Source organism: Colossoma macropomum, unplaced genomic scaffold (genome assembly GCF_904425465.1).
Source record: "Colossoma macropomum unplaced genomic scaffold, Colossoma_macropomum, whole genome shotgun sequence".
Classification (NCBI taxonomy): domain Eukaryota; kingdom Metazoa; phylum Chordata; class Actinopteri; order Characiformes; family Serrasalmidae; genus Colossoma; species Colossoma macropomum.
In genome coordinates this window covers 7,369,558-7,396,756 of record NW_023494792.1, presented here as the reverse complement: position 1 = coordinate 7,396,756, position 27,199 = coordinate 7,369,558, and the positions used below count along the sequence as shown (strand labels likewise).

General features: G+C 39.4%; 1 protein-coding gene across 3 annotated transcripts; it reads left to right on the top strand.

The window, feature by feature from the left end:
• slc44a1b (solute carrier family 44 member 1b) lies at window positions 1–26,820 on the top strand. Of its 3 annotated transcripts, none has more exons than XM_036575750.1 (16): window positions 4–129; window positions 2,438–2,527; window positions 3,838–3,980; window positions 9,442–9,578; window positions 13,619–13,712; window positions 13,804–13,973; window positions 15,463–15,552; window positions 15,854–16,020; window positions 16,848–17,034; window positions 18,566–18,734; window positions 19,091–19,247; window positions 20,691–20,774; window positions 21,103–21,240; window positions 21,498–21,734; window positions 24,462–24,566; window positions 26,610–26,820. In XM_036575750.1, the coding sequence occupies exons 1-16, from the start codon at window positions 70–72 to the stop codon at window positions 26,631–26,633; spliced, it is 2,052 nt and encodes a 683-aa protein (XP_036431643.1). In that variant the 5' UTR covers window positions 4–69; the 3' UTR covers window positions 26,634–26,820. The 3 variants fall into 3 exon arrangements, with proteins under 3 accessions (XP_036431642.1, XP_036431643.1, XP_036431644.1); XM_036575751.1 differs by lacking the exon at window positions 4–129 and adding an exon at window positions 1,030–1,579; XM_036575749.1 differs by lacking the exon at window positions 26,610–26,820 and having other exon boundaries at window positions 1–129; window positions 24,462–26,101.
• Window positions 26,821–27,199: the final 379 nt, after the last annotated feature.

Below are 27,199 nucleotides of genomic sequence, written 5' to 3'. Positions count from 1 at the left end.
TTCTGTATCGCAGCTTGGCAGCTCCATGCTGTTGCTGTAGTTCACACGTAATGCTGCACACTGCAGAAGATGAGCGAGAAGAGAAGGTCAACATCAGGCTCCTTTCAGCCGAGGACCAGGTGGAGAAAGGTGGATTAACTACTTTGATGATTCACGGAAATACAGATAAGTTGCAAACCAGTGGTAGAAAGGAAAATTGGTAAGGGGTTAAAAACAGAACATCAGAGCAGTGAATTCATCACAGCTACTGCTGAAGATGAAGTGCTGGAGCTGTTGTGGTTGTGAGTAGATTCGAGTAGTTTAGCTACTGTCAGCTAGTGGGGGTCTTCTTTCAGTCCATGTGTTAGAAGTCTTCAGCTAAGGGAGTGGAGGCTCCTAAACCAGATGTAACATGTAACTAGATGTAAGGCAGGTGTACGGACAAACTGACAAGCTGACGGACAAGTGGCTGGCCTTACAAGTGGCTGGCCTTCAAGAATATTGAATCTTGAACTAGTTATAAGGCAGGTGTACGGACAAGCTGCTTGGTACAACAGACTGTTATCAGTTATTACTTATTCATTAATCTGTAGGCTGCCCTTAGTTTTTTGCTTTTCTTAGACAACAACAAAAGAAGTCGGTGCGCGCCCCATGACGTACCGTGTGAACCTCCGGAGGGGGAGGGATTGAGCTAGCTAGTGGTGATGATGATAATGAGGGTGGATTCATGTGCGGATTCTGCTGCTAAGCCGAGAGTGTATTTTTTTATTTCTAATGTATTTTATTTTAGCTTGTTTCATTTTGGGGATTTTTTTAGTTTCGTTTTTTAATACCATGAAAAAATGACCACTACTCGAAAGGCTATTGCATCGTTTTAGTTGCCTCAACTACAGGTTAATCGCAGAGTAATAGGATAAAAAAACAGCGCAAGCTTCAGTGAGTGAGCGGTGTATCATGGGCGATGTAGTTTTTTGCCACGCCCACTCAGCACTGACTGCATTGAAGTGGCTCTCTTCTGAAACTACAACAGAAAAACAGCTCGCGAACCGAACTCTGGACAAGAAACCGAGCTGATACCAAAACAGTGTGTGCTGTTTAATAGAACCAGACTCGGCCAGTATCTTTTTCAAACAGGGAATGTCAGTGTACCGAGTTTAGCAGCTAGCTCGGCTTAGGACGCCTAACCGTTACGGTATTTCAAACTTGGCGGCCTCCGCCAACGTCCCACCATTCCAGCTCGCCGTGTGAGTGGACGATGAGGCCCGCCTGTTCCTTTTCCGGCTACACCTGCTCCTCCAGGATCCTCCAGGAAGTGCAGCGCCATAAAACCCTAAAGTAGTAATCCCTCTTCCCCCCGGAGCGAGGAGAGCCGTTAGTTAGCATGTCGCGATCACGGGGGAGTCCGTTAGCGCCCGCGGTCTGATGGCTCTGTCGTCGTAGTGTTCATGCAGGGTGGAAGAAAAATCAAACAACAACAACAAACACCGTCAACTCCCTGCAAGTTGGGGTTAACGTTATTGTTTTTCTCCCCTGGTGTAGCCGTTAGTTCTTTGCGGATCTAAACCTCTCGCCTGCAATGGGATGCTGCGGCAGCGCGGAGGTAAGAGACCCGCGTCCTCCTCCTCCACCCTCGACGGCCCGCCTGACGAGCTCAGCAAAGAAAAAGGTTGCTTTTGTCGCTTTATCCTCCGCGTTCGCGGCCGAGGTCTTTACTATTTGCGGATGTGTTGCTGTAAAACGTGTAATCCTGTTGTTTATACCCCCACCTCCCTCCATCCTTCCATCCGTCTTCGCATGTCGATGCATACCGTTTGAAGCTCAGGGTTTGGTACGAAGCTGAAGTCAGCTTCTTATTCGCCAGCTTCTTTTTCGAATTTTCCCGTTCCACCTTAAATGGTGCAGCAGTTATTATAACGTTTGAAGCGCCAGAATATAACCGCTGCACCATTTAAGGTGGAACGGGAAAATCGGAAAAAGAAGCTGGCGAATAGGAAGACAACTTCAGCCTCGTGGGTTTTCGTCTCCTTAGGCTTGGTTGTATCGCAGCTCTGGTTGCTGTGTATTTTGTTTCTGAGGCGCACTGATGCGCGTAATGTGCACCCAGCTAGCTGTCCATAAAGCCGGGCTAAGCATGTTGAGGCTGCGGGGATTTGCACTGGGATCCCTCCTCCATACGGATAAAGCATACGTGTTCAGTTCATGTTAGCTTGACTACAAAGAAGGTGCATGTCCAACTAAACCCCATCAAAACATGCCATGTTTCATGAATGCATACTGTCTGACTGTGGACAGCTAACTACGCCTCTTATTGTTTTGAATTAGTGTGAATTCATTATGCCCATTCAGGCTAACTGTCACTTAGACAAGACGTTGAAGTAAGCAGTAGGCTGCTTTTGTGTAAGCCAATAAGTAATGTGAGGACACCTGACTCGGATGACATTGCATTTCTGCGTTTTAGAGGGCAAAACGAGAATGGAAACCCCTGGAGGACCGAAGCTGTACGGATTTGCCATGGTTTCTGCTCTTCACGCTCTTCTGCGTGGGAATGGTAAGCTGAACATGCAGTGGCTTGAGTGTCACTGGCCTGAAGTAGCAGTGCTGGACAGTATTGACAGCTGTCACTCTGTTCACAAGTTTGTATTGTGTTTCTGATAACGGCTTTTCAACATGTAACGTCAGCTACACAAGTGTCCCAAAAAGTATTTGGACATTTGCACCATACTTAAAATGTATTAAGTTCATTGTGTTAGGACGCTCAATATCAAACTCAGTGGCACTTATTTTAAACCGGAATTTTCTTTTTGGCAAAGTATTCCTTTCGGAAGGTGGCTGGTGTGTTTTGGATCATGATAGTTTGAGCAATTATGTTTTTCCATCCAGAATATTTTTGCACACTTGATCCCATCAGTTAACACAAGCTTATTGACATCACTGTAAAAAAAAAAAAAACAGCCCAGGACGTTGACATTTCCTCCTCTGTGCTTTACAGTACTCTTAGTACAGTCTTGCTGGATTTCTTCTCCAGGCTTTCTCCTAACAAAGACTCTACTATCAGTAAGAGAGAGTGCTAAAAGTGTCTTTCTCAGAAATATCATTTAAACATTTTGTAGCCTAAAGAACTTCATTAAAGTTTACTTATTGTTAAATGGTTAAAGTGCCCAAATACTTTATGGGGCTACTGCATATGCAGCATTACAAATGTTTCAAAATGAATATGTTAATCCGCATGTAGGAACTGTAGAGTTGAGATTAAGGAAAGGCCACGTTAGATCTTTGTACCATTATATGATCATGTGTGATTTTATATTGCTTTCCCAAACTCGCGTGCAAGTACGTAGTCATTATTTATTAATCGCTTTAGAGCATCATCTCTCTCTGCAGAATGGTTACTGCTGTGCAAGCTGTTTGAAAGGATCTCTTTTTATATGTGACCTAGAGAGGCATTTACCACAGTCTGTTTACCACCTCATAAATCATAGACAGAACATCTCATTTAGTTTAAATATATTCCACTGCTCACTGGATGCTTATCTCCAGTAGTCTTCCTTTGTGACAGCAGTGGTTTAATGCATAAATGCATAAAAATTAAACATTTTCACAATACTGCTGTGTCATGTAATAGGTTGGAAGACAAAGACTACGTCTACATCAAATTTGCTCTGTATTTTAAAAAAAAAACAATTATGATACCCAGAGAATACTGTGGGTGAATATTGAGAGAGGCTCTAATTGTTGGTTGTGCACGTCTACATACGAAGAATAAGATTCGCTTTACGCCGACCAGCTTGATTTTGATTCTTCCACTGATTTGTACTTGTTGTCTTTGCTGAATGCTGACTGTGAGTTTGCCTGTCATAGGGTGCTATCTGTGGGTACACCATAGTGACGGGAGGCGCAGCGAGGCTGGTGTTTGGATATGACAGCTACGGGAACACTTGTGGTCAGCGCAACGAGGCCATCGAAGGGGTCAAGCTGAGCGGCCTGGACCATACGGACAGGAAGTGAGTCAGCGCTCTTTCTCTTTCTTTTCTTTTATTTTCTTTTTTCCTCCGTCCACATATTCTGCTTTCTCAAGCATCCACTCTCTGTGCACCGACAAGGGCACGGGCAGCACAGGGGAACAGCTCTGTGCTCTTCGATTATCACATCAATGCACATGTCAGGCAGCTGTGGCTTCACCTTTAGACGTCAGAGACCTGGCAGTACCACACAGAGGCTTTAATAATTCAGAAAGACCCTGAAGGAGGCCACTGTCACACCCCGCATGCTGCTTAATGCCTGCCAGCCGGTGGGGGAATGACAGGTTTTTCTGGCCCTTTCATTTGCATCGATGTCAAATGACTTTCTCCACTGTCAGTGTGGTTGGGCTTAAGTGTGCTCTCCACTTCGCCACTTTGCCAGGAGTTTGGAGATGTGACTTGGCAGAAGCTGAGTGATTAATTAGAGGTGTTTTCACTGGTGATGAGTTTATTTAACAGCTTGAAAAATATCTAGATGGAAGTATTCCTTTTTTGGTGACGCAGCCTTGGTAGGTAGGAAACAGATTTTTGTTTTGTTTGTATTGCATTGCTTTAATGTCTTATGTGTAAAATTGATTCGGTAATTAGCACATAACCTGAATATTAACGTTCTTGTTAACATTATAGGTGATTTATATGTGCTAATTTCACCACCATGTAGACTTCTGTTTTTATTTGTGTATAAAAAAACATTTTTTTTACTTTTTTCCTCTTGCATGACTCATAGTAATAGAAAGGAGCCACACCGTATTAGAAGCACTGTCTGTCTGTGTCATTCCCTGTAGCCCCACACAAGATCTTTCCTATCAGCAATAGTCAGCAAGGTAGAGATCCAGGTTTTCCTTAATGAATTTCATTCTTCACTCCCCAAAGTTCTTTGCTGACTCATACAACCGAAATCACGTTGGCCAAATCAAACTTGGCATTCAGGTTTATGAATGTCATCTTTTATACGGGAGCATTTTCCAGCTTTAACTCATCCACTGCTGCTCTGGAGACCTTTCGGTCCTCTGGGTTTTCCTGACTCACTCTGTAATTACCACATTAGGTAGCAATTGTAGGCATTGTTAGAAATATTTGATACCTGACCAAGGACCTGTTTGATTAAAATGAAGTGAAACTGCAGATATTGCTAACTTGAGCTGATTTGATTAAGATGGCCATGATTAAGTTTAGCCTAGTTCTGGGACAGTCTGGAACCACTGGTTGTGATGCCAAGAAGCTACTATCATTAAGTTATAAATACACCTAGAGACAACTGTGAATTAGCCAATTAATTTCAGCGCTAGCTGCCTGACAGTACACAGTGCAGAGGAAAGCGCTTAGCATTTTAGCACTCTCTTCAGCACATATTTAGAGCCCAATGTATTAGAAATGCTCATTGAATTTTACCAGAATTTACAGCTACTTTTGAATGGACTTCAAGTGGGCAACATACTTTTTGCCTGTAGAGTCCTGTCTCCCTACACGGTCCCTAGTGCCACTACAACGATTATTTGTTTGTATTGTTAATAAAAAAATGCATCTAAAACCCTCTACAATGCGTTATAATATTCCTTGTGATATATGCAGTTGTTTTGATTACAGTATGCTGCAAGAAGCACAGGAGGTGCTATGGCTTCTTTGGTTTTGTTCCAAAAAGAGAAGAAAGCTCTTGCTCCACAGGCAGGACTTTAAATTATAGTGGTGCTGGGAAATGTGAGAAAACACAGCAAAAGCACTAATGGTTTGATTAGTTGATTATGAGAATAATTGTTAGTTGTAGTCAATAATAATAGTAATCAATAGATTAGTCAGTAGTTTGTCAATCATTTTTAACAATGATCAACAGATTAATCGATTATCGAAATAATTGTTTGTTGCAGTCATAAATAAGTCAAGAGATTAGTCAACAATTAGTCAATAATAGTAGTCGATAGACTGATTTAATCGACTATATAAAAACCATTAGTTGCAGTCAATAACAGTAATAATCAATAAGTAGTCAACAATTAGTTAATTATAGTTGATAAATGTGTGAAGTGTAGAAATAATCACATGCTGTCAGTAACAATAATAGTACGTTAGTCAACAGTGAGTCAGCAATAGTTTTTAATAATAGCTAACAGATTAATCAATTATAGAAATAACCAGGTGCAGTCAGTAACAGTAATGGTCAATAGATTTGTCAATGATTATCATTAGATTAATCTATTATAGAAATAATCTTTAGTTGCAGTCATTAACAATAATAGATAAAAGATAAGTCAATAATAAAAGTAGAATATAGAACTGATCTATTATAGGAATAATCATAGAAATGGTTTATAGTCTATAGTGTGTCTTACTGACAGGACCCTTGCCTCAGGCAGCAGCAGCAGTGGACAGTGTGCTGGGCTCCTGTATCTGGTGCTTCAGGAGTAGTGTTAGTGCTGCTGGTTTCTGATAGTGCAGATAACGAGGTGAGAGAGGGCCAGCAGGTAGCAGGCCCACTGCTGAGGGGAGGGCTGAGTGAATGACAGCTCACCGGGGCGAATGCAAATACCTGATGTAGGACTCCGCTGAGCCGACAGCTGCCACGGGATTCAATTAGGGTCTGCACAGCTGTCAATTCACTCCATCTCTTTCTCTCTCTCTCTCTCTCACTCTCTCTCACTCTCATTGCTCATGGTGTTACTGATTTTATTGTATGAAGTAACTCTGTAATGGTCAGATGATTTCTGTTTCATGGTCATGGCAAACAGCACTGCTGTCCACTCTCCCACACAGCAGCGCTTGCCTGAGGAAGGTTGGTGGTGTTGCTATTGAACACAGTAAGTGGGAAGCCATTGTTGAGTAAAATAAACACTGGAGGTGTAATTGGTGGTTATAGGATCAACAGACAGAGAAAACTGAATAGCTAAGGCTTATAGATGGTTTAAGTTAATTTAGTTTGCACAGATTAACACAACTTCATTCATTCGGTTTTTAATGCTGTCCGTGACACTGCCCATGTGATACCCTGACCACCTACAACTGTTACTGGTTTTTCTTATGTGATGAAAAAACTCTTAGAAACAGAGCAGTGAATTATGAAAGTATTTCCTCACAAACAAGGAATGTGTGGTGAATCCAGATATAAAGACTACAAATATAAAACAAAATGATCAAAAAAAATCATAGTTTGATATGTTTTAAAATGTTTATAATTTATGTTTATAATTTATGTTTATAAAAATGTTTAAAATTTTTTAAAATGTTTATAATTTCTCTATTTCAATGTATCTGTTTGTCTCTAGCTCTAACAGTTCTTTAATAGAAGTTGCAGTTATCAGCAGCAATGACCAAAAAATTATGCCATTTTTAATAACTTCTCACTCATAGCTCACTGACACAAACAGAGAAATTCTGTTGATAGTGCAGAACTTTTTTTGCTTTTTGTGTTTTTTTTTGTTTTGCAAAAAAAAAACACTTCTACCACGTGTTTCGTCATTGTTCTACATTGAAACCAACAGACAACAGTTGGAAGTGTGGATTCAAACCTGTCTATGCAGAATGCAAATTGAATGTAAATGTAATTCATTTACATAACTAGCTATGTAATTTAATATCTTATTATTTTATTATATGTAGATAGCACAGGAAAATGCAGTGATAATTATAGACTCCTGAGGGTTACATTGATTACCTTTACCACTGTAAGGTGTCCACAGTGAAAATCACATTTAAACTAATAATAAGCATGTGAGTTTTTGTCAAAATATCTATATTTACAGTGTGTTGTTATTTTTAGTCGGGATGCACTGATATGGAAATAGTGGGCTGATGCCAACATCCAATATTTTTTCACAGACATATCTGCTGATGCAGATAACAATGCCATTACATAAACATGTGTAAAATATAGAAATATGGACTGTCTGCCTGAATAAGCATTACAGAGAAATATAACATTTATTTCTATAGGTTTACAAAGTAAACCACAGAACAGAGAAGAAGAAGCAAACATTGTAGCACAGTAGCTCAGCATCATCTAAACATTCTGCTCTTCTGGACTGGAATAAATACATCATCAGATATCACTTTGACATGGTGGTAAAATCTAAAAGTCTGTCCAGTGGTATATAAATATCTGGTAATATCATTCTGATATTATTGCTTATCACTAATTTTCATGATAGTCATTTTGTATGCGTGTTAAAGGTCATGCTTAGGACAGTTCAAATGTTTTTGTTGTGTAATCAAGTTAACATCAACTTTACCTGGTTTAAATTACATACCACAACATAGGCCAGCTCAGTAGTGTAGCATTTTAAAGTGGAAATTCTATGATATGTAGCGACTCTAAACAAAGTGTGCTACACTTTATCATTAGGTTAAATGGAATTTTTGCCAGTGTTCTTTAAACCTTGTTCAACCTGACAATGACGACGACGTTGTGGGTGGAGCATGAGTAGGTCAACAGCTGTCTTTCACTGTGAGTAAGATGTTTTAATTGTTTGCTTGTGGATTATTTGGACTGCAGGTCAGTAGAAGTCTGGTACAGGTTTTGGTGAGTCTGACGTGCATTCAGAAAAGCCAGAGAGAACACAAAGGGTCTGTGGGCAGAGTACTTCATCTCATCTCAGCCACGCATCAAACCTCTTCGGCACAACAGTGTTGACAGCCCTGTTTTAGCTTTCGAGCTCTCTTTCTTGGTCTCGTTTTCTCCTTCTCGGCAGTCGCATGTGTCTTCAGCGTCTGACAGGCTGCTTTTGTGCTGAGTATACAGGACAATGGGCCTCACGGCTCCGTGTGGGCGCAGTGCCCACTCCACATCTTATGAAAGACCAAGGCAAGGCCACGGTCACGATGGAGAGCTTGGCTAGTAACAAGCCAAGTGTAGAAACAAGCCATTGCTTCACCTCTCTGCCAAAAAACTGGGGTGAGCCAGTGCTCCTGGGATGAAAATATGTGCTGCCTAGTGACGATTTTTATCACACAATGCTGAGGACTGCATTCTACGCTCTATTTTGGTGCCTGATCTATTCAGCTGAGATACATCGATTCTTGTCAATTTGAATAGGTTCTTTCTTTTCTTTTCTGATTTTGTTTATCAGTTTGGATATCGGATAACCCGTGGCCCTTGGTGTTGGTAGCAACGCTAAATGTGGTATATTTTATTCAGATAATTATTACATAGTTATTAATCTTAATACTTTGGTAACTACTGTAAATATTTCAGCAACTTCTATAAAAGGTATATGTGTGTAATGTAGTTGAGAGTGAATAATTGAATTGCCCAAATACAGACCCTTAAGGCCAGTTTCTCAGGTCTGGATTATGCTTAATCTTCTAATAGATTATTGTATCAGTAGTGAATCACCTTTGGAAATTCTTTTTAGTCCAAGACTAGGCTGCATTGTCTGGAAAACTCTCCCTTTGTGTTTAAGGGGTTGAAATATATTGTATTAGAAAAATAATTCATCTGACTTTATATTTACAGATATGTGTTCTTCCTGGATCCCTGCAACATAGACATTGTTCAGAGGAAGATTAAGTCGATGGCCCTCTGTGTGTCACAGTGTCCCACTGAGGAGATGAAGACGTATGGGGACCTACGGCGCTTTGCCATGATCAACGGTGAGTCACTCAGTTAGACCCATCATACTTCTCAAAGGAAGCCTCATGATTCACTGGATACCAACACAAACCAAGCACTCCAGAGGCAGCGTTTAGCATCAAGATTCACATACTGAGCCAGTCCTTGCATTAAATCAGCTGAGACTAAAGTCGGTTGTTGTTTACAATGAAGCGAAGACTAAGTATAAGTAGAAAAATAATTTCCTCAGTTACAAACACACGTTTATAGAGCACTATAACCAATATGATTGTAAATATGTGTATTAATGGTTTTAGGTATGATGGAAGCTACTGCACCAGGGTTTATAAGTCAAGTAAATGCTGCAGTCATTCAAAATGAAAGCACATCCAGTCCCCTGCTATAAAGGTGATGTGTGCAAAAACAGTCATCCTTAAAGCAAAAAGCACTATGATGCACTGAATCTCTTTGAGGTACTAAGGTGTGGCTTATGTGATGGTAACTGTGCATTTATATCAGCCATACACACTGACTTTAATGAAGGTTGACATCACAGGTTTTATTGTACTTTGAAATACTGAAAATACTGTGAGAAAAAGTCTTAGGCCATCTGAGAAAATGAGATGTGAAGCTAAGTTTTAGGGCAATAAGCATTAATTCGTTACAAAAATATCACTAGAAGAAATACAAATAAACAATATGTTGTGATTTTATGTTATCATAAGCTCAGTGCCATTACCATCTAATACATGTTTGAACATGCAGACAGTACAAATAGTTCTTATTTGCTGTTCAGCGTGTTGTCAGTGCATATAGGCCTAGAAAATAATAATAATTGTAACAACAATAATAATAATAATATTAACAAATTGCTTATTTATATATCACTTTTCATGCAAACACTAAACGTGCTTCACAAAAATAAAACAATTTACAAGGGAGGGGGAAATTAATGCCAAAAATAAAAAATGGGATAACATAAAGGTACCAGAAAAACAATAGATAAAGAAAGTCAAAGATGGACATTTTATAATAAATAAATTACACAATACAATTAATTTCATAAAACACAATAAAAGAAATATATCTTTAGTTAACTAAAGGCCTAGGTAAAAAGCAAGGTCTAAAAGTGGCATTTCAGCCTAAAGCTAGAATTTAATATGTTTTTCTCATTTTATGTAATATTCTTGTGCATTGCTCAGCCTCATCAGTTTGACAGAATTCATCATTTTTTTTATTTCAGTTCAATTCAAGATTTATTTTAGTATAGTGCTTTTTACATGGGATGTTGTCACAAAGCGACTTTCCAAAAATCTACGTCCATGCCCCAAATTATCAAGCCAAGGGCAACAGTGGCAGGAAAAGCTCCACCAGAAGGGGAAACCATCCTCCTCTGGTCCTCCTCTGGTCATCGGCGCATGGCAAAACAATAACGCAACAAGAACAATGTAAATGAAGAATAAGATTTGACAATTAATATACATCAGTGCATATAGAAAAAGAAAAGAAATGAGCCTGTCATTGGACAGATGTATTTACATTAACCAATATCTTTCTTTGTGATTTCATCCATCAGTGTTCTCTCACTACAATTTGCATTACGCAACTACATCATAAACCATTGGGATGCTGTCTATACTATTGGTTAGCTGTCTGGCTTCCTTGTGTGTCAGTTGCCTAGCAGCAAAAAAATCCCAACAGCCTGGCCTCAAGATTCCACTCCAGAGTGCTTGTAGTTTTTCAAAAGTTCCTCCCACCTTCAAGGTACATGATCAGAAGGCCTCACAACAAATGTAGTAGCAATAGATAAATGGTTACCCAAATGGGCACCCATTCAGAGCGCAAACATGAAAGCTTCAGCAATGAATGTGGTGTTCCTTGGATAACAGCCTGCACTTAACTGCTGGTCAAGGACATTGCTGCAGGTCATCATCACAGATGCCACCATCACGTCACGACAGTGAATCGTTGACTGCAGCTTCGTCCGCTGTCGAAACAAAGACTTTTCTTATGAGTGCAGTGGTGACCCTTGCATATTGTCTTCCTTCACACTGTATCTCCATTCAGGGGCGCTTACGCATACGCGCAATCTCAGCACCTAACGCACACACACACACACACAGGAGTGTGCTGACTGAACAAAGACTCTATTGACCCTCTCTCCTGCAGCAAGTTTGTTGTTTACAGTCCAGTGGTTCAGCCCTGTAGGCTCTGACACCAAGACAGACATGATTGACGTGTTTCTTTGTTTCTCTATAAATAGTTTATCATATTGCTGTTGATCTGTGTTGATTTGGGTCAGTGGGCACTTTGGCTTGGCTTTTAACATCAGCATGTAAAGGTCATATATCTTTAAGGCAGGCTACAATTGTCAACACATGCAACCATGAGCAAAAAACATGATTGGCATCCTTTGAGTTTGAGATTCCTAAAGGCATTTCTGTGCAATGAGCATTAGTAGAGAACTTGTAGAAGTCCTTAATGAAAACATTTGACTAGACATGCTAATTTGGGTAATGATGAATGCAAGCTAGTAGCTGCCAGGTCTGTGTGATTTGGACATAAAACGTTCAGTATGTTCGGTAAAGCTGTTGGATATCACAACGATGATATGAGAAGCGATAAATTATTATCAAAATAGCGTGCCTCTTAATGGATGTGCCACAATTACTGGCTTTTTGTTTGCTGTGCAAACAGAAATCTAATTCAACTCTCCTAAACAAATAGCAAATAATGCAAAACCTATGAAGACCTATGCAAAACCTTGTGGAGAATTTGTAGCCTATGACGTGAGTGAGTTTCATAAGCTGCTTCAGTTTAAAATGGTCAGGATTCCCTCAACAGCTTTCTCTATTCGACAAATAAATATGTTTATTTTTATTTTCACTACCAAAGCAAATAAATATTTGTTTAATTCCTTAAAAAGGTGATGATGCATGTTTGTTGTGACAGTAGTCTTTACAGCTTCATACATTTTACCATACAGTCATTCATTTTACAAACGTCCCTAAGAGTGAGAGTTATCATCACATTTAAAGAATTTTTACAGACTAGTAGTTCAGGATCGAGTAGTTTTTGAGATGTGCACATGAGGATTTTGCAACTGGTCATTTAGCCAAATGAATAAGTTACTTGAGTCCCACTAATCTAATTATGTCAATTTGATACTGTATGTGTAAGGTTATTTGATCCTTTCTGTCACTGCTCTTAACAATATGTTTGTTGTGAAAACTCGTATCACGATAATTATAGAAATACGATTAATAATGCAACCTTTATAGCCAATAATTAGCATGTTGTTGCTGGCATAATGTTAATGGCGACTAGATGATTTTGACTGAACTATTACTTCCAAATTACAAAACCTCTGTGCTGTACAGTCATTCATATCCAGATTCTGTATTGATTGCTGCATACATGATTAAGATTAATGCTTAATTATACTTTAGATTGTAGCATGTAGATTGTAGATTATATGTAGCAAAGATTATAGCTAAGATTCATAGTTTTTGAAAAACCAGGGGCCTCAGAAAAAGTGCTGAGGTTATTCATGTTTAATGTTAGCAATTATAAAATAGTGGTCTTTTTCTTTCCTAAAAAGACCACATTTATCGGGCACTATTTTGCCTGCATGTAACGCTGTTCTCTGCATGGATTTAAAAACAACTGCCAAACCTCAAAACCACTCTAAAACAAAGTCTCAGGCGTCAGGCAGCATATTCATAATCATGTTGTGTAATAACTTTCTGAGAGGTAGCTTTTAGAGGTATAAATGCTTTGGATGTCTGGTTCCTATTGTTAAATATGCTTAGCCCGTACACATGAAAGCTTCCTTGTGGCAGTCTCAGTGTGCTACAGACATTATAGTTTATAATTCATGAACACTGTTCTTATAAATCATTCTTAAGAAACTGTTGAGAATCTTGGGATCAAATTTAAGCTGATATTCTGTTTATAAATGAGGCTTCAGGATCTTATCAGTTTTATTCTGTATATATACTTAGGTTGATTGGTCCATTTGCTCTTGATTTTACCACACCTGCCTTTCTATCATTCTCTGCCCTCTCTTTTTGTATTTCAGGCTCAGAGCTCTGTTCCTATGAGCTAGCTGGCCATAAGTACCCGAGCCTTCCAGAGCGCTATGACAAGTGTCCCAAACTTCCAGTTCCACAGAGGTAAAACTCTCATTTCGCTTCTCTTAAAGACAAACCTGCCTCAGTCTCCTCTTCTGCTTACTCTGCACTGTCCTGTCTTCTCTCTCTGCAGTAAAGCTCTGCCGTTGTTTAACCGTTGCACGCCTGTGGACATCTCCTGCTATTCTAAGTTTGCTGAAGCGGTGGTGACGTTTGTCAGTGATAACACAGTGCTCCACAGACTGATCGCTGGGGTGGTGGCCAGTAAAGAGATCATTGTTGGGCTCTGTCTGTTAGCGTTAGGTAACTGCATTCACTGTCTTTCTGCTGCTGGAACATGGCCCTGTCACACCAGGATGAGACCAGAATATTAATACTAGTGCAAGTGGAGTTCAGGCAGGCCCAGTGACGTGACTCAATGATATGAATGATGATTTTTTTCTAGGGATGTCCCGGTTCAGATTTTTCTCTGATTCTGAGTCTCTACATTTTGAGTCAGCTAATTTTGAGTTACCTGCAAATATAGAGTCTGATCTGATATTTATATTTTTGTAGATAACACAGATACTTACTCTTCAAAAAGTAAAACCCTGTCAAATTTAAGGTTGGAAAAGAAGGATTCCACCAGTTTTTCAAAATTTAGCGGTTAAGATGTGAACAAAGTCATTCGGTTTTGATTGGTGAAGTGATTTGGGTTGATAAACTTAACTGATGTCTACAACACAAATATAGTCATTTAACTGAATGACCTGTAAATCTGCTTGTGTCTTCTGAGTTTTTACATGTAATATTGACAGTAGTGAAATACAGTAGTAAAAAAGGTTTTTTCCTTACAACTCCCTGCATGTACCTGTCCATCATGAATGGATTAAAAAAAACTAATTTTATGCCAAAACTTATCATGAAATAATGTCTCGGGCATCATTCAGCATATTTGTAACCGCTTCGCGTCAAAGCTTTCTGTGGTAGATTTTAGAGGCATTAAACTCTTTGGATGTCTGGTTGTTGTGTCAATACCACTGTGAACAATTCTGATTCGATAAGTTTCTCTAGAATGGAGCATTTTGTATCGAACCACTCTGAATGAGTTTAATTACGTCTTAACCATTTAATTATGCCGAAATTCGGAAAAGTCAGTGGAATTCATCTTTACATACAGTAAAATGTAACCCACTTTAATCTGTGTTGTTTTTTAGAGTACTTTATGGTATCTTGAATAAAATACTTTCATATTCAAATTGCACTAACACATGTGAAGTAGCCTATTCCTTTTTCTGGGCTTTGAATGCACCGTTACTCCTTGGCTAAATGCAGTCAATCACTATGCATACAGTTTGGCCAGTTTATCGTGTAAACAAAAGTGAAATGGAGTAAAAGGAAATTAACAAATGATTGGAATTTGATCAGACTTAATATACCTGATACCTATCTATTAAAATGTGTGTTGATTGGCTCTGATTCTGTGCCCCCAGATGAGATTTGGACTCTTGTACTGGTTACCTTTAACAGCAGTAGATCAGCACTAATGTCAAATTTTCTTTAGATTTGAGGTATTACTTCTATTTCAGCTTTGCCTGTGTTCTGTGGAGACTTAAGTACATACAACTTGTAGATAATAAGATATAAAAGTAACAGCATAAACAGGGAGCTACAACACTGTAGCAGTGATTTAAAGAAGAAGGCTTTTCATTACTAATATGAGTAAAGGTCTGTTGGTACTCAGTTGTAAGTATTTCTATGAGTCTCTGAATCTTTCTCTAACATGCATGTGTGGACTGTGTGTACACTGCAGTGCTCTCCATGATTCTGATGGTGATCATACGCTACATCTCTGCTGTCCTGGTGTGGATTCTCACTGTTATCGTGGTGCTGGGCTCTCTAGGCAAGTCTCTTCTTCCTGCCCATCTCTCTTCTGGTCTCAAGCTCTGAGTGGGGCTCTTTCGGGCTGGAAAATGTCCATTTGGAACAGTCTGTATTTGTGTCGAGTGCCTGCAGTGAATTTGAATTACCTTGGCTAAACTGTTAGAATCATGTGCTGTAGCTCCTTCCAAACATCTATCTGTTAAAATCAGTTAGCAGTTCTTGATAACTGTGTTTTTGCGTGTATGGGGCTGATTTTAGATGTGGCTTGATAATTCCAGTGAATGTGTGAAAATCTGAAGGTGCGTGTTGTGTGTTTGTAGGAGGCACCGGCGTTCTGTGGTGGTTATATATAGACCACAGACTGACGATGAACGAGACTGTGGCTAAAGATTTAAAGGAAGTAAAAGAAACGAATGGGGAAACAGAGGCTTCCAAAGACCACATGCAAGCCCTCCTGGTCTATGCCATCTCAGCAACTGTGTTCACGGTGAGTCACAGAGAGAGAGTGAGAGATTGAAGCTGAGAGGATGTATAAATAATGAATATGGAATATGAACTCGTTGCTGATCCTGAACACAGTATCACAATATCCATGCAGTCTTAAAGTGGAGCACTCAAACAGTAATACATTCTTTAAGTTCTTGGAGGAAACTGTAGGTCTCTTTCCAATGTTTTCTTTTTTTCTTCCCCCTCTGTATATTTCTGTATTCTTTCTCTCTGTCTCCATCTCTCTCTCTCTCTCTCTCTCTCTCTCTCTCTCTTTCTCTTTCTCTCTCTCTCTTTCTCTCTCTCTCTGTCTCTCTCTGTCCTTCTGTTATTCTCTTTTCTCTCTACCTTTTTCTTTTTCTATCTTTGTCTCGCTCTATCTGTCTCCTCTCTCTCACTCTCTTTCTTTGTCTCCCACTCTGTTTTTCTTTTTGTCTCTCTCCCTCTCTCTCACCTCCTCTTTTTTTCTCTTGTTCTCTCTCACTCTCTCTCACTATTTCTGTCTCTCCTTTTTCATGTTTTTTTCTCTCCACCTCTCTCCTTATTCTTCTCTTTCTCTTCACCTCTCTTTCTCTCTTCCATCTCTTCTTTCTTCTCTTGTTCTCTCTCTGTCTTCCTCTTTTTCTTTTTGCCTCCCTCTTTCTCCCTCTCTTTCTTCTCTTGTTCTCTCTCTGTCTAACTCTTTTTTCATTTTTTTCTTTTTGCTTCCCTCTTTCTCCCTCCTTCCTGTTACTTGGGTTTCCTTACCCCTTTCCTTTTCATACTGTCTCTCTGTTTCTTTCTCTCCCTCTCTCGCTCGCTCTCTCTCTCTCTCTCTCTCCCTCTCAGGTGATTCTGCTGCTGCTGATGTTGTTTATGAGGAAGCGAGTAGCTCTGACTATTGCTCTGTTCCACGTGGCTGGGAAGGTGTTTATCCACCTGCCTCTGCTCGTACTGCAGCCTTTCTGCACCTTCCTTGCCCTGTTCCTCTTCTGGGTCTACTGGATCTTGGTGCTCCTCTTCCTCGGAACCACTGGTGAGGTCTCGGCCTGCTCTTGGCCTTCTTTGTCAGGAAGGACCATTGGAAAATAATAATTTACATTTTTGGGGTGAAAATATTTGTTGTTGGACAGTGACTACTTGAACACCACCAATGTACCAGTTAGCCAATATTGACAACCCACAGTGTTATCAACAGCTGTTAAAATATCATCTATACAGTACTTATATTTATTGGCTTTTTTGAATGTGGGAGGGATCTGCTGTTTCACTAGAACACAGCAAAACAAGCTGAATTGGAAATTTGAACATAAAACACTGTCTTACTTAAAACGACAAACACATTCCACAAAGAACTCTAGTTAGCTCCACACCCAGTGCTGCAGTATATGTATCAGCTAGAATTTTTTTGTTTAATAAATGAATATAAAATTGCCCAATTTTATTGTCTGTTACAATTTTTAGCCCCTTAATATTGATATTAGTATTGGCCCGCAAAATGTTGATATCAGTCGAACTGTAGTGTCTACCTTAGCCTGAGTTTAAAAACCGCCTGGAGGGAGGTGACATTTGTTAACCTTCACAGATCCTTCTGATGATGGTGGCCCTTTTTGTGCCTGACTGTGTAAAATGCCAGTATCATGAGAGGAATTTTGATATTTATGTGTTAATATTTCCAAAGGGCGTTAGAACAGCATTAGATACTCAGCACATACTCTTAGCACATCTCACCAGGCTTGAGCCAGTTGATGATGGTATTGAGAATCACCAATGGATGGCTATCAAGTTGGACTCGTCATATTGCCCACCCCAGTATAGATAACTTCATGCTTCATGACACAACTCCAGTTTTGTATCCAATAAAAGTAAATATAGCAACCATAGTAGTAATAGTAATTATAATAATAGCTTAAGAATAAAGGTCTTGCCCTGAAGTAATGTGTGTAAGTGTACTTATTTATATTTGAAAAATAGTTTTCAAAGCAAAAATTTGTTTGAGACAGTGTGATCTCTGTTCGGGACAGTAATCTTTGAGTCTGCTTGCCAGGCAGGCTGGAGAAAAAGTTATTGTTAATCCCTTGCCCATTAAAAATAGTGTTTTTTGTGGACAGATACAAGTTTATAGGCTACTAAAATGCTATGTATGGAACCTATAGCAAAAATACCCAAACATGCTAAGAGCAATGTTTGCCTGGCCAGTGGCACAACAAGCATTACTGCATTACCTGCCTTGCTGAAAGTGTGCTCATGCCTAATAATACAGCTGTTGAACAGCCGTGGCAACATTTTGAGTGAACTCAAAATTTAAGGCAACCAGGTTACTTGCTTTTTTAAAGTTAAAACATTGTCTCATCATACAGTGTAGGAGCTGCAATCTGACAGTGTTACAGGATATTTCACATGATCTAATAAGCCCACATCTCACCTCAAAATAGATGAGATCTAGACGGAATTCCCTTTTGTTATCACCTCACTATTTTGGGAAATGCAGTCAAGTCAAACGTCAGTGGGAGTGTAGGTGGTGTTCTCAAACTTCATCTCTTATCTCCTTCTGTCTGTGGTTGCAGGGATTCCTGAGAAGAACGAGGAGACAGGACTGACGGAGTTCAGGCTGAGTGGTCCCCTGCAGTATCTGACCTGGTACCATGCTGTGGGTCTCATCTGGATCAGCGAATTCATCTTGGCGTGTCAGCAGATGACTGTAGCTGGAGCTGTGGTCACATACTACTTCACCAGGTCTGGGTAGCAACAGTGCAGTGCCTCTTTAATTCTGTAACAAATAAATCCTCAACTAGCAATCAGTGGAGAGACCATTTTTCAAAATAAACTCAAAAAAACACTTTCAAATGAAAACAACTCTGTAAGGCCACACCCACTAAAATGGGTTTCTGTTAGGAAACTCTGTGCTTGTTGTGGGCCTTTAATATTTAAACCAAGCCTCAGAAACAGCCAGCCAAGTAACGTATGTCTGATAGGCTGTTGTGCAGTTTTGTCTTGGCACATTATTCTTTATGTTAATTTCCTTCTCCAGCTCTTAGATTGATGCCATCATTTGATGCATGGTTGAAAATAACTCCTCTGACTGTTTGTAGGGACAAGAACAAACTCCCTCTGACTCCCATCCTGTCATCTGTGTTGCGTTTGATGCGTTATCACCTGGGCACTGTGGCCAAGGGCTCTTTCATCATCACCCTGGTCAAGATCCCACGCCTCATACTCATGTACATCTACAACCAGCTCAAAGGAAAGGTCAGCACAAAATGCTCAGCTCTCTAGACAAAAGATTCTGGTCATTCAGATCTGGTTGGCCTATGAACACTTAAAAATGTTTCTCTTTTAGTCTAAACTAGTGGTTCTCAAACTGGTACTTTGGGCCTCTAGACGGTCCACGTTTTTCCTCCATCCCAACTCTCAACATATAGGGACATAAATAGTGGAAAAATACATATGGACCCCTAGTAAGACCCCTATTCTAATAGTGAATTCAGCTGCTGAAAGGTGTACTTGTTGCCTGAAACAGTTGTTCAGTTGCATCGCACTGTATAATCTTCATAGAAAATCATTGTCCGTAAAATGGCATGCTCTGGGCAGCCACACAAGCTTAAGGTCATGTCCAATGTCCAATGCCACTGAGCTGTTGAGCTTGGAATATAAACTCCCTATTGATATCCTTGATTTCAGAAGAAATGTTGAATGAGCAGGTGTCTGCAGATTTTCAGACATTTAATGTCCTGTTCTTGTCATCTTTTAATAAAAAAAAAGTTAAGAAATTATCTTTTAATTCTGGATCAGATTATGACACAGATGAAGTATGTGAACATGATGGAATGTGAGGTACAGTACTGTGCAAAAGTTAAAGACCATTGAATTTTCAGTCAAAAGGCCATTTAGTGCAAGTCATTCATTTTCAGCATCAAGAAAAAGCAGAAAACCTATTTCACTGAAAATTAAACAGAAGCCTCAACAACTGAATATAATATTTTTTTTTTTGTATTTCGCTTTTGCTACAGCTTGTATTTTTTTTGTGACTTTTGTTTTAAATTTTTCAGCTTTCTGCTTTTCACGATCCAAGTAATCCCAAACACATTCAGTGATGTTAAGGTCTGGGCTCTGGGGTTTACCAGTACATTGTTCTGAGACCACCAGCAGATTCTTTATTTGATGTGCAAATTTCCTTTTCTCAGTAAGGGCTTCTTCACAGCTACACATGCTTACAGACTCATAGTGTTAAGTTGTCTTCTTACAGTGGAAGGATGGACAGAAACACTTGTAGATTGTTTCAGATCTGAAGCAAGAGTGGAGCTTGATTTTCTCCTCAAAGATGAAAGCTTTAAAAACTGTTTATCTGATGGCGATAGTTTTGGTGGTCTACCAGGTTTTGTACGGTTGTAGAGAGTTCCATTTTTCTTTACTTTGTAATATTTTTTTAACTCCAGTTTTGGCAACTCACATTTTTTCATTTATTTTTCTTTGACTTTCCCCTTCCTTAAGCAAGTACATTATTTTCTATCCAATATCCTCAGAAATATTTCCAGAAAAATGAATAACTTGTACTTGATGGATGTTTTGACCGGACGTTAAATAAATGGGAGGTGATTTCTGACTTTTGCACAGTACCTTATGTGAAGTGCTGTAAGGAAGTGTGTGTGTGTGTTTTGTTATTGTTACTCAGTCTCTGTTCATCTCCAACAGGAGAACGCATGTGCGCGCTGTTTGCTGAAGGCATGTATTTGCTGCCTGTGGTGTTTGGAGAAGTGCCTCAATTATCTGAACCAGGTACCACGGGAAATTTTCCCATACAGTGGGTTGTGTTAATTTATTGTGGAATGTGTTTTTCAAACAGCTACCTACAGTACAAGCAGTGACTGGACAGATATAGAAAATGCACTCTGAAACCAAATCTTGTTTAAAGTATAAAATCTTAAACTAGTTGGTGCTTTAATACACTTCGTATAACTGTACAGCCACTGCCTTTGCAATAGAAAATTATATTGCCTTGGTATCATGTTAATAGATCTATGAATATGTATGGCTGACATTATGTTGACTTTCAACCAAGCCTTTCTTTAAAACACTCTGCTGTGTCTGTTCACCTCCTGTCCAGAATGCGTATGCAGCAACGGCCATCAACAGCACCAGTTTCTGTACGTCGGCGCGGGATGCCTTTGTGATTCTAGTAGAAAATGCTCTGAGGGTGGCAGCCATCAACACCGTGGGAGACTTTGTGCTCTTCTTGGGCAAGGTGAGAACACTAGGAGCTCAGTTTGTGTCTTCACTCAATTTAAATCTAGTTTGACTTCCATCAAATTTACCCAATTTTTATAACAAAAGGTTTGTACATCATGGTCATCATTCCTAACCTCACAATAAAATGCAAAAATTATACATGATTAGAAGCATGCATATGTGTTTTTTTAACTGTAAGGCCGCTGCATCATTAAGAGAAGCATTAAGGGAATTATAATATTGCTGGAAATTAGTAAATGTGTTTGTGTGTAGGTCCTGATTGTGACATGCACAGCGTTTGCGGGGGTGCTGGCACTGAACTATCAGAGGGACTACACGGAATGGGTGCTGCCGCTCATTATCGTGTGTCTGTTCGCCTTCCTGGTGGCCCACTGCTTCCTGTCCATCTTCGAGATCGTGGTGGACGTTCTCTTCCTTTGCTTTGCCATCGACACCAAATACAACGACGGCACGCCTGGCAAGGAGTTCTACATGGACAAGGCCCTTATGGTAAGTCAGTGGTCAGGTTTGGTCGAATTATAATTTTTGTAATTTAAAGAAGCATTCCAGCCTAAACTTTGATACGTTATTTGCTGTGTTATGCAGCTTCGCCAGTTTGAAAGAATTCAAAGGTTTTTTTATTATTCTTCTGTTCATCAGTATTCTTTCACTAGAGTACCCAGCATGCACCATGAAAATACACCATACAAGCATTGGGAATCCCTGTGATGTCAACTAATCCTGACTGGTAGCTTATCCACTGAGCTATAGGTTAATAATTTAAATCAACATTACAACTTTTAATTCTAGTGTCAAACAAAATTGTAAAAGTACTGATTATATTTTTATTCAGTGCAAAATGATTACCAGTGAAAAATGTTTTACACCCTCAGACAGAAAAGAGAGCCAGACTGTGGTAAGATATCTAGATAGACAGCTACCTTGCTAAACCTTCTCATTTATGTCATTTTAGTATTACTTTCCCTACATTGTAATAATGATTTGAAGACAGTTGCTACAGTTATAAGGCTGCAATAAGCTTCATAGCAGTGACATTAGATGTCTGCCTTCCATTTGCATTCACCAGCTAACAACAACAACAAAAATCAGAACAGCCTGCCCCCAAAATCCAACATAAATCAGTTGTAGTTTTTTAGAAGTTCCTCCCACCTTCAGGATCCATTATCAGAAGGGGGCTTTCTAGTCTTTAAATGTGAAAATCTCACTCTAAAGACTACTGTCACACCACTGTAGGATGCAAGTATGCATGTTTACAACAGCTGTAGCAATGGTTACATTTTTTGTTTTAGCTGGAGTTTTCCTCCTAACTAATTACTTGAAACATCTGCACTGAAATTAAATGATTGAACTAGAATTCGGTGGCTGTTCTTGTCGATTAATTAACTTCAGTGTAATATTTTCTTAAATGTTTTGGTTTTTTAAATGAGAAAAATTTAATTGTCTGTCTCACAGATAAGAAGGTACGAGTTTAGCTGAAATATGCAGCACTCACAGTAGCAGGTTTTTGTATCTTGCAGATTCCAAAGTCTCTGCTGTCTTGGATACAGAACAGATATTTTAAGATTCAGATGGTGTCCTAGATACCTTCTGAGGGTAACATCAAACTTTTGTTCTTGAAAGAGTTTTCTTTTGTTAGGTATTTAGGAATTTATAAAGGCGTCCTTTTATGCAATGCTCAACCTTGAATAAACAGAGCTAAACTGTAATGCTCTGTGCAGTCAATAGTAAGGGCTGTTGAAAAGAGGATTTTTTATGTGGAAGTGTGATGAAGCTGCATTTCCGAGTGGTTGTGAATAAGCAAATGATTACAACCTTTTGAATATTCGTAGATGAAATGTTGAATATGTACAAGATGTAAATTGCTGAATTCATCTGAACTTGTATGACTTAAATCTAGTTAGAATCTAGTTCATAAATTACAGCAAAGAAGGCACAGCCAGGGAATAGGACCACCCTTTCCCTTCAGAACAGCTTCAATCCTTCTTGGAATGCTGTCATGCAAGGCCAGAACTGTGTGTGCGCATTGGACCGTTCTTCAAGAAAAGAAGAAAAGCCCTCAGCCCTTTGAGAGATGAATGAGGTCACAAGCTGAGGCTTGATCAAGCTTAGCTAGGTTGCCTGGGTGAGGGTATGTGATGCTGAAAGACCTGATTGATTCTGATTGAAAAGCCCCAGGTTAAATGACCTGTGATGTGCTCTAGCGTACCATCAAAAGATGTTTCATTACAGCAATTAGGAGATGAATGCAGTGAAAATATCTGACACTCTGCACTCAAGAACTTACTGTAAAGATTCAGTGCTTTTTAGATCTGGTGACTGTGGATCCCATAGAATGCATTTGGCTTCATCCTTGTGTTCAAGAACTCCTGCTGACGTTGCCAGCTCCATGTGTCTTTGTGGGATGTGGGAACATCAAAAAAACACCTTCTTTTTCTTTTGTGTTCCATTTTTTTCAGGGCAGATGATAGATTTATTTTTACCATCCAAGTTACCGGTTGTCGTGCATACATGGTGCTGTCAAATGCATGCAGGGGGTGAGCTAGTATCTGTATGCATAATTATTTTAAAAATCACAGTGAATACAAAAAATGAATATATATATATATATATATATATATATATATATATATACAGTACTGCGCAAAAGTCAGAGATCGCCCTTTACTTATTTCATTTACAGTCAAAATGGCCATTAAATACGAGGTACTGATTTTGTAGCATCAGGAAAAACACAGAAAACGTATATTACAAAACCCTCAAAAATGAAATTTAATATCACATTTCTCAGTATTTGGTGTGTCCACTCTTTGCCTTTATTACAGCTCCCATTCTTTCATGATACTAGCTTTCATTTTCTCAAAGAAATTTGCACACATTCAGTGATGTTGAGGTCTGGACTCTGGACTGGACAGTCCATTGTTTGAAAAGCACCAGCAGCTTCTTTGATTCTCAAATATTTGTCCTTTTTGTCTATTTCCTTTTCACTAAAACAGCTTCTTAACAGCAACACATCCTTTCAGAGCCATAGTACTGAGTTGTCTGAAGTGAGAATGGAGCTTAATTTTCTCCTGTCTCTCAAAGATGAAAACACCAAAAATCTGAGCAACTAATTTAATTATCAAAGACCTAAATTTGCTGTTTATTTAAATAAAAAAATTCTGTAACGCTACTGTGATTAATCTAGTTGTACTGAATCTGTCTGCTTCCCTCCCTCAGGAGTTTGTGGAGAACAGCAGGAAGTCAGTGGCCCCGGCAGAACGGGGGCGGAGCAAGCGGTCCCGTGCCCGCGAGGAGGCGGAGCTGACGGAGATGAAGGCCATGGTGAGTGGCCCTGTGGGGGGTGCGGCAGGGCTGGAGTGGGAGGCTCTGCAGGAGTTTCTGCTCTACTACCTGCTGCTGTGTGTGCTGCTGGACTGGGTGGTGTCTGAGCATGCGCTCGTCGTGTGCTTCAGTCAGGACATGATCATCTTCCTCTGTGTGTGCCTGCCCACCTCCACACTCTTCCTGCTGCTCACACTGCTTCAGCACACGCCCATCACCACTGCATGCTGACTAACAGTCACCCTCCATCTATCCCTTCATCCATTCCTCCTTCACTCTGCACGTTGCACTAACAGAGTATTTTTCTACATGCTGGATTCTTTTTCATTTTTGTTGTCATTCTTGCCTGACTTTTTTTTTTACTCCTGGCTGTCTTGAACCCAAAGTGCAGCTGTGTAAATAATTTTTTTTTTCTGAGGCCTTATCATCACCGTGTTGCTTTTGGAGAACAGGATGAGCTTGGCCATGCAGGGGATGGAACTGCCAGGCTGGAAATGCGGATGGAATGAACAGGAGGAGGGAGGGGAAAGAGGTTTTAAAAGCTTAGGCAGCGTACACATTCCCCGCCGTGATGGCTTTGAGTCACGCTCCAGCCCCGCGGGTGCTATCATTAACTGCACTACTACTTGGTTCTGCACTGGTTACTATTGAAATAAGTATGGTTACAAATTGCTTTGGGGAATTTCTTTTCGTTTTGTTATGTTTCCCACTTGAATTTCTGGATCCTGTGAAAGTGCCAGATTTCCATTCGATGCTGTGAAAGGCTGTGAAAAGCAACACTAGTCTTGTGTGTAAAGATAGATAGCACTTCTGACAGAGTATAAATAATGCTCAGCTGGACAAATTGCTGACAGATTGAATCTTTTCTCCTGGTTTAGTGTAAATGTTGGTGAGCTTTTAGCTGGCTGCCTTCTGGTCTTAAGACAGCCTGTCTGCACTTTGCTACTTTCTGTCCTGGCATGCCCTCTGGTTTCTTTGGCAGTCATTATTGACCTTGTTGTCCACTTTGTTTCTTTTCTTGGTCACATTTCATCACTTGTAACTAGAGATGGCACAGTACCACTTTTTATTTTCCAATATCAAAACCTTCATCAATACAATCTGATATTTTTCTTCAAATTCCTCCAATTTTTATACAGTTCTGCATAATTCAATCACTGCACTGTAGACAAAGTTATTCAGGGAGGTTGAGTAAGATTTTCTTTACAGTGGTGGTGAGTAGAACCAGAGCTCATGACATCCACAAAGCATAAATACTCATTTTATTAACTATCCAAAATGACCAATGAGCCTACACGTGTCTTTTATATGCAATGTTGATAATGATAAAATAGTGGTAAATCTGAAAAAATAAAGTTTCTTTGGGTACTTATTTGCCTTACAACATCGGTCATGTACCATTATGCTTTGTGGGTCCTTAAAAAATATGTTTTAAGCCAAAACCTTTTCTCAAAACTATTGTAAAGCAGTGTCTCAGACACCAGTCAGTGTGTTTGTAACCATTTTATGGAATAACTTTCTGTGGGGGAGCTTTCAGTGACGTCAAAGGCTTCAGATGTCTGGTTTTTAAAAAAATGTTTCAGCTTTAAGCTGTTCAGACGTCTGGTTCCTACCACCACCACTGTGAACAGTGCTGACTCTGCAAGTTGTACCTTAATCTTAATAAGTAAATTATGCAGAAATTCCCCTTTAAGATTAGCTATTTTCAATTGATGCATTTCACATAAGTTGGCCATCTGAAGTATTATACTCAAAATGCTCAAGAACCCTACTACCTTACAGGAAGAAATACACAGCTAACAACATAACAGCCCAGGTTTGTCACAGGATCGGATTAATTTTTTTGTCCGACATCCGATCCAGGATTTTCTACTGATACCGATATTGTCCCGTATCGCAACGGTGCCATCTCTAGCTTTAACACATTTCCATTCTTTGTCATTTCTAAGTAACTTTTTGTCTCCCCTGTTTTTTCTGGCTATTTTTTCCCAGTGTTTGAATGACAGGGTTGTAATAAAATTGAAATCACTTCTTTCCTCTTAGGCTCCTGGAACAAGTTCAGCTTGACCAAAAGCAGCCCATGGGACTTTTTAAAGACATTCCAAAATGTTTATTTTTACCAATGTGTAACATGTTTACTATGGTTTCACTCCAGGGAATACAGTATTTTAATAAGAAACTGTAAAAAAAAGAAATAACAATGTAATGAAGCACTTTATATTGAAGCGCTGCATATTTTAAAAGGCTGATGCATTTTTCGTAGTGATGTCCTTTTTATAAGACTAAAAAAAACAATTGCCATCTAGTGAAACGCAGTATTAATAATGTCTAGAATCACTGTTTTTATTATGTAAGATTTTCATAACAAACTTTTTGTTCTTTTTCTTAAATGGGTTTCTTGACGTTTATTAGAAACCTTTGTGTCATGCAGCAATGAAGAACTTGATTGATTTTTTTATGTCCTAACACTGAAGCATCTGCACATTTTTTGCTCCTGTTGATGTTTTATTATTCTCAGTCTACTATGGAACTGTGGAAGTTAACCTGTGTTTGAGGTGGAGATTAGAGGCTGAGGTCTGGGCTTTGTGCCTCAGTGTTAAGACTTGGTTGATTTCCGACCCAAGTTGGTAATT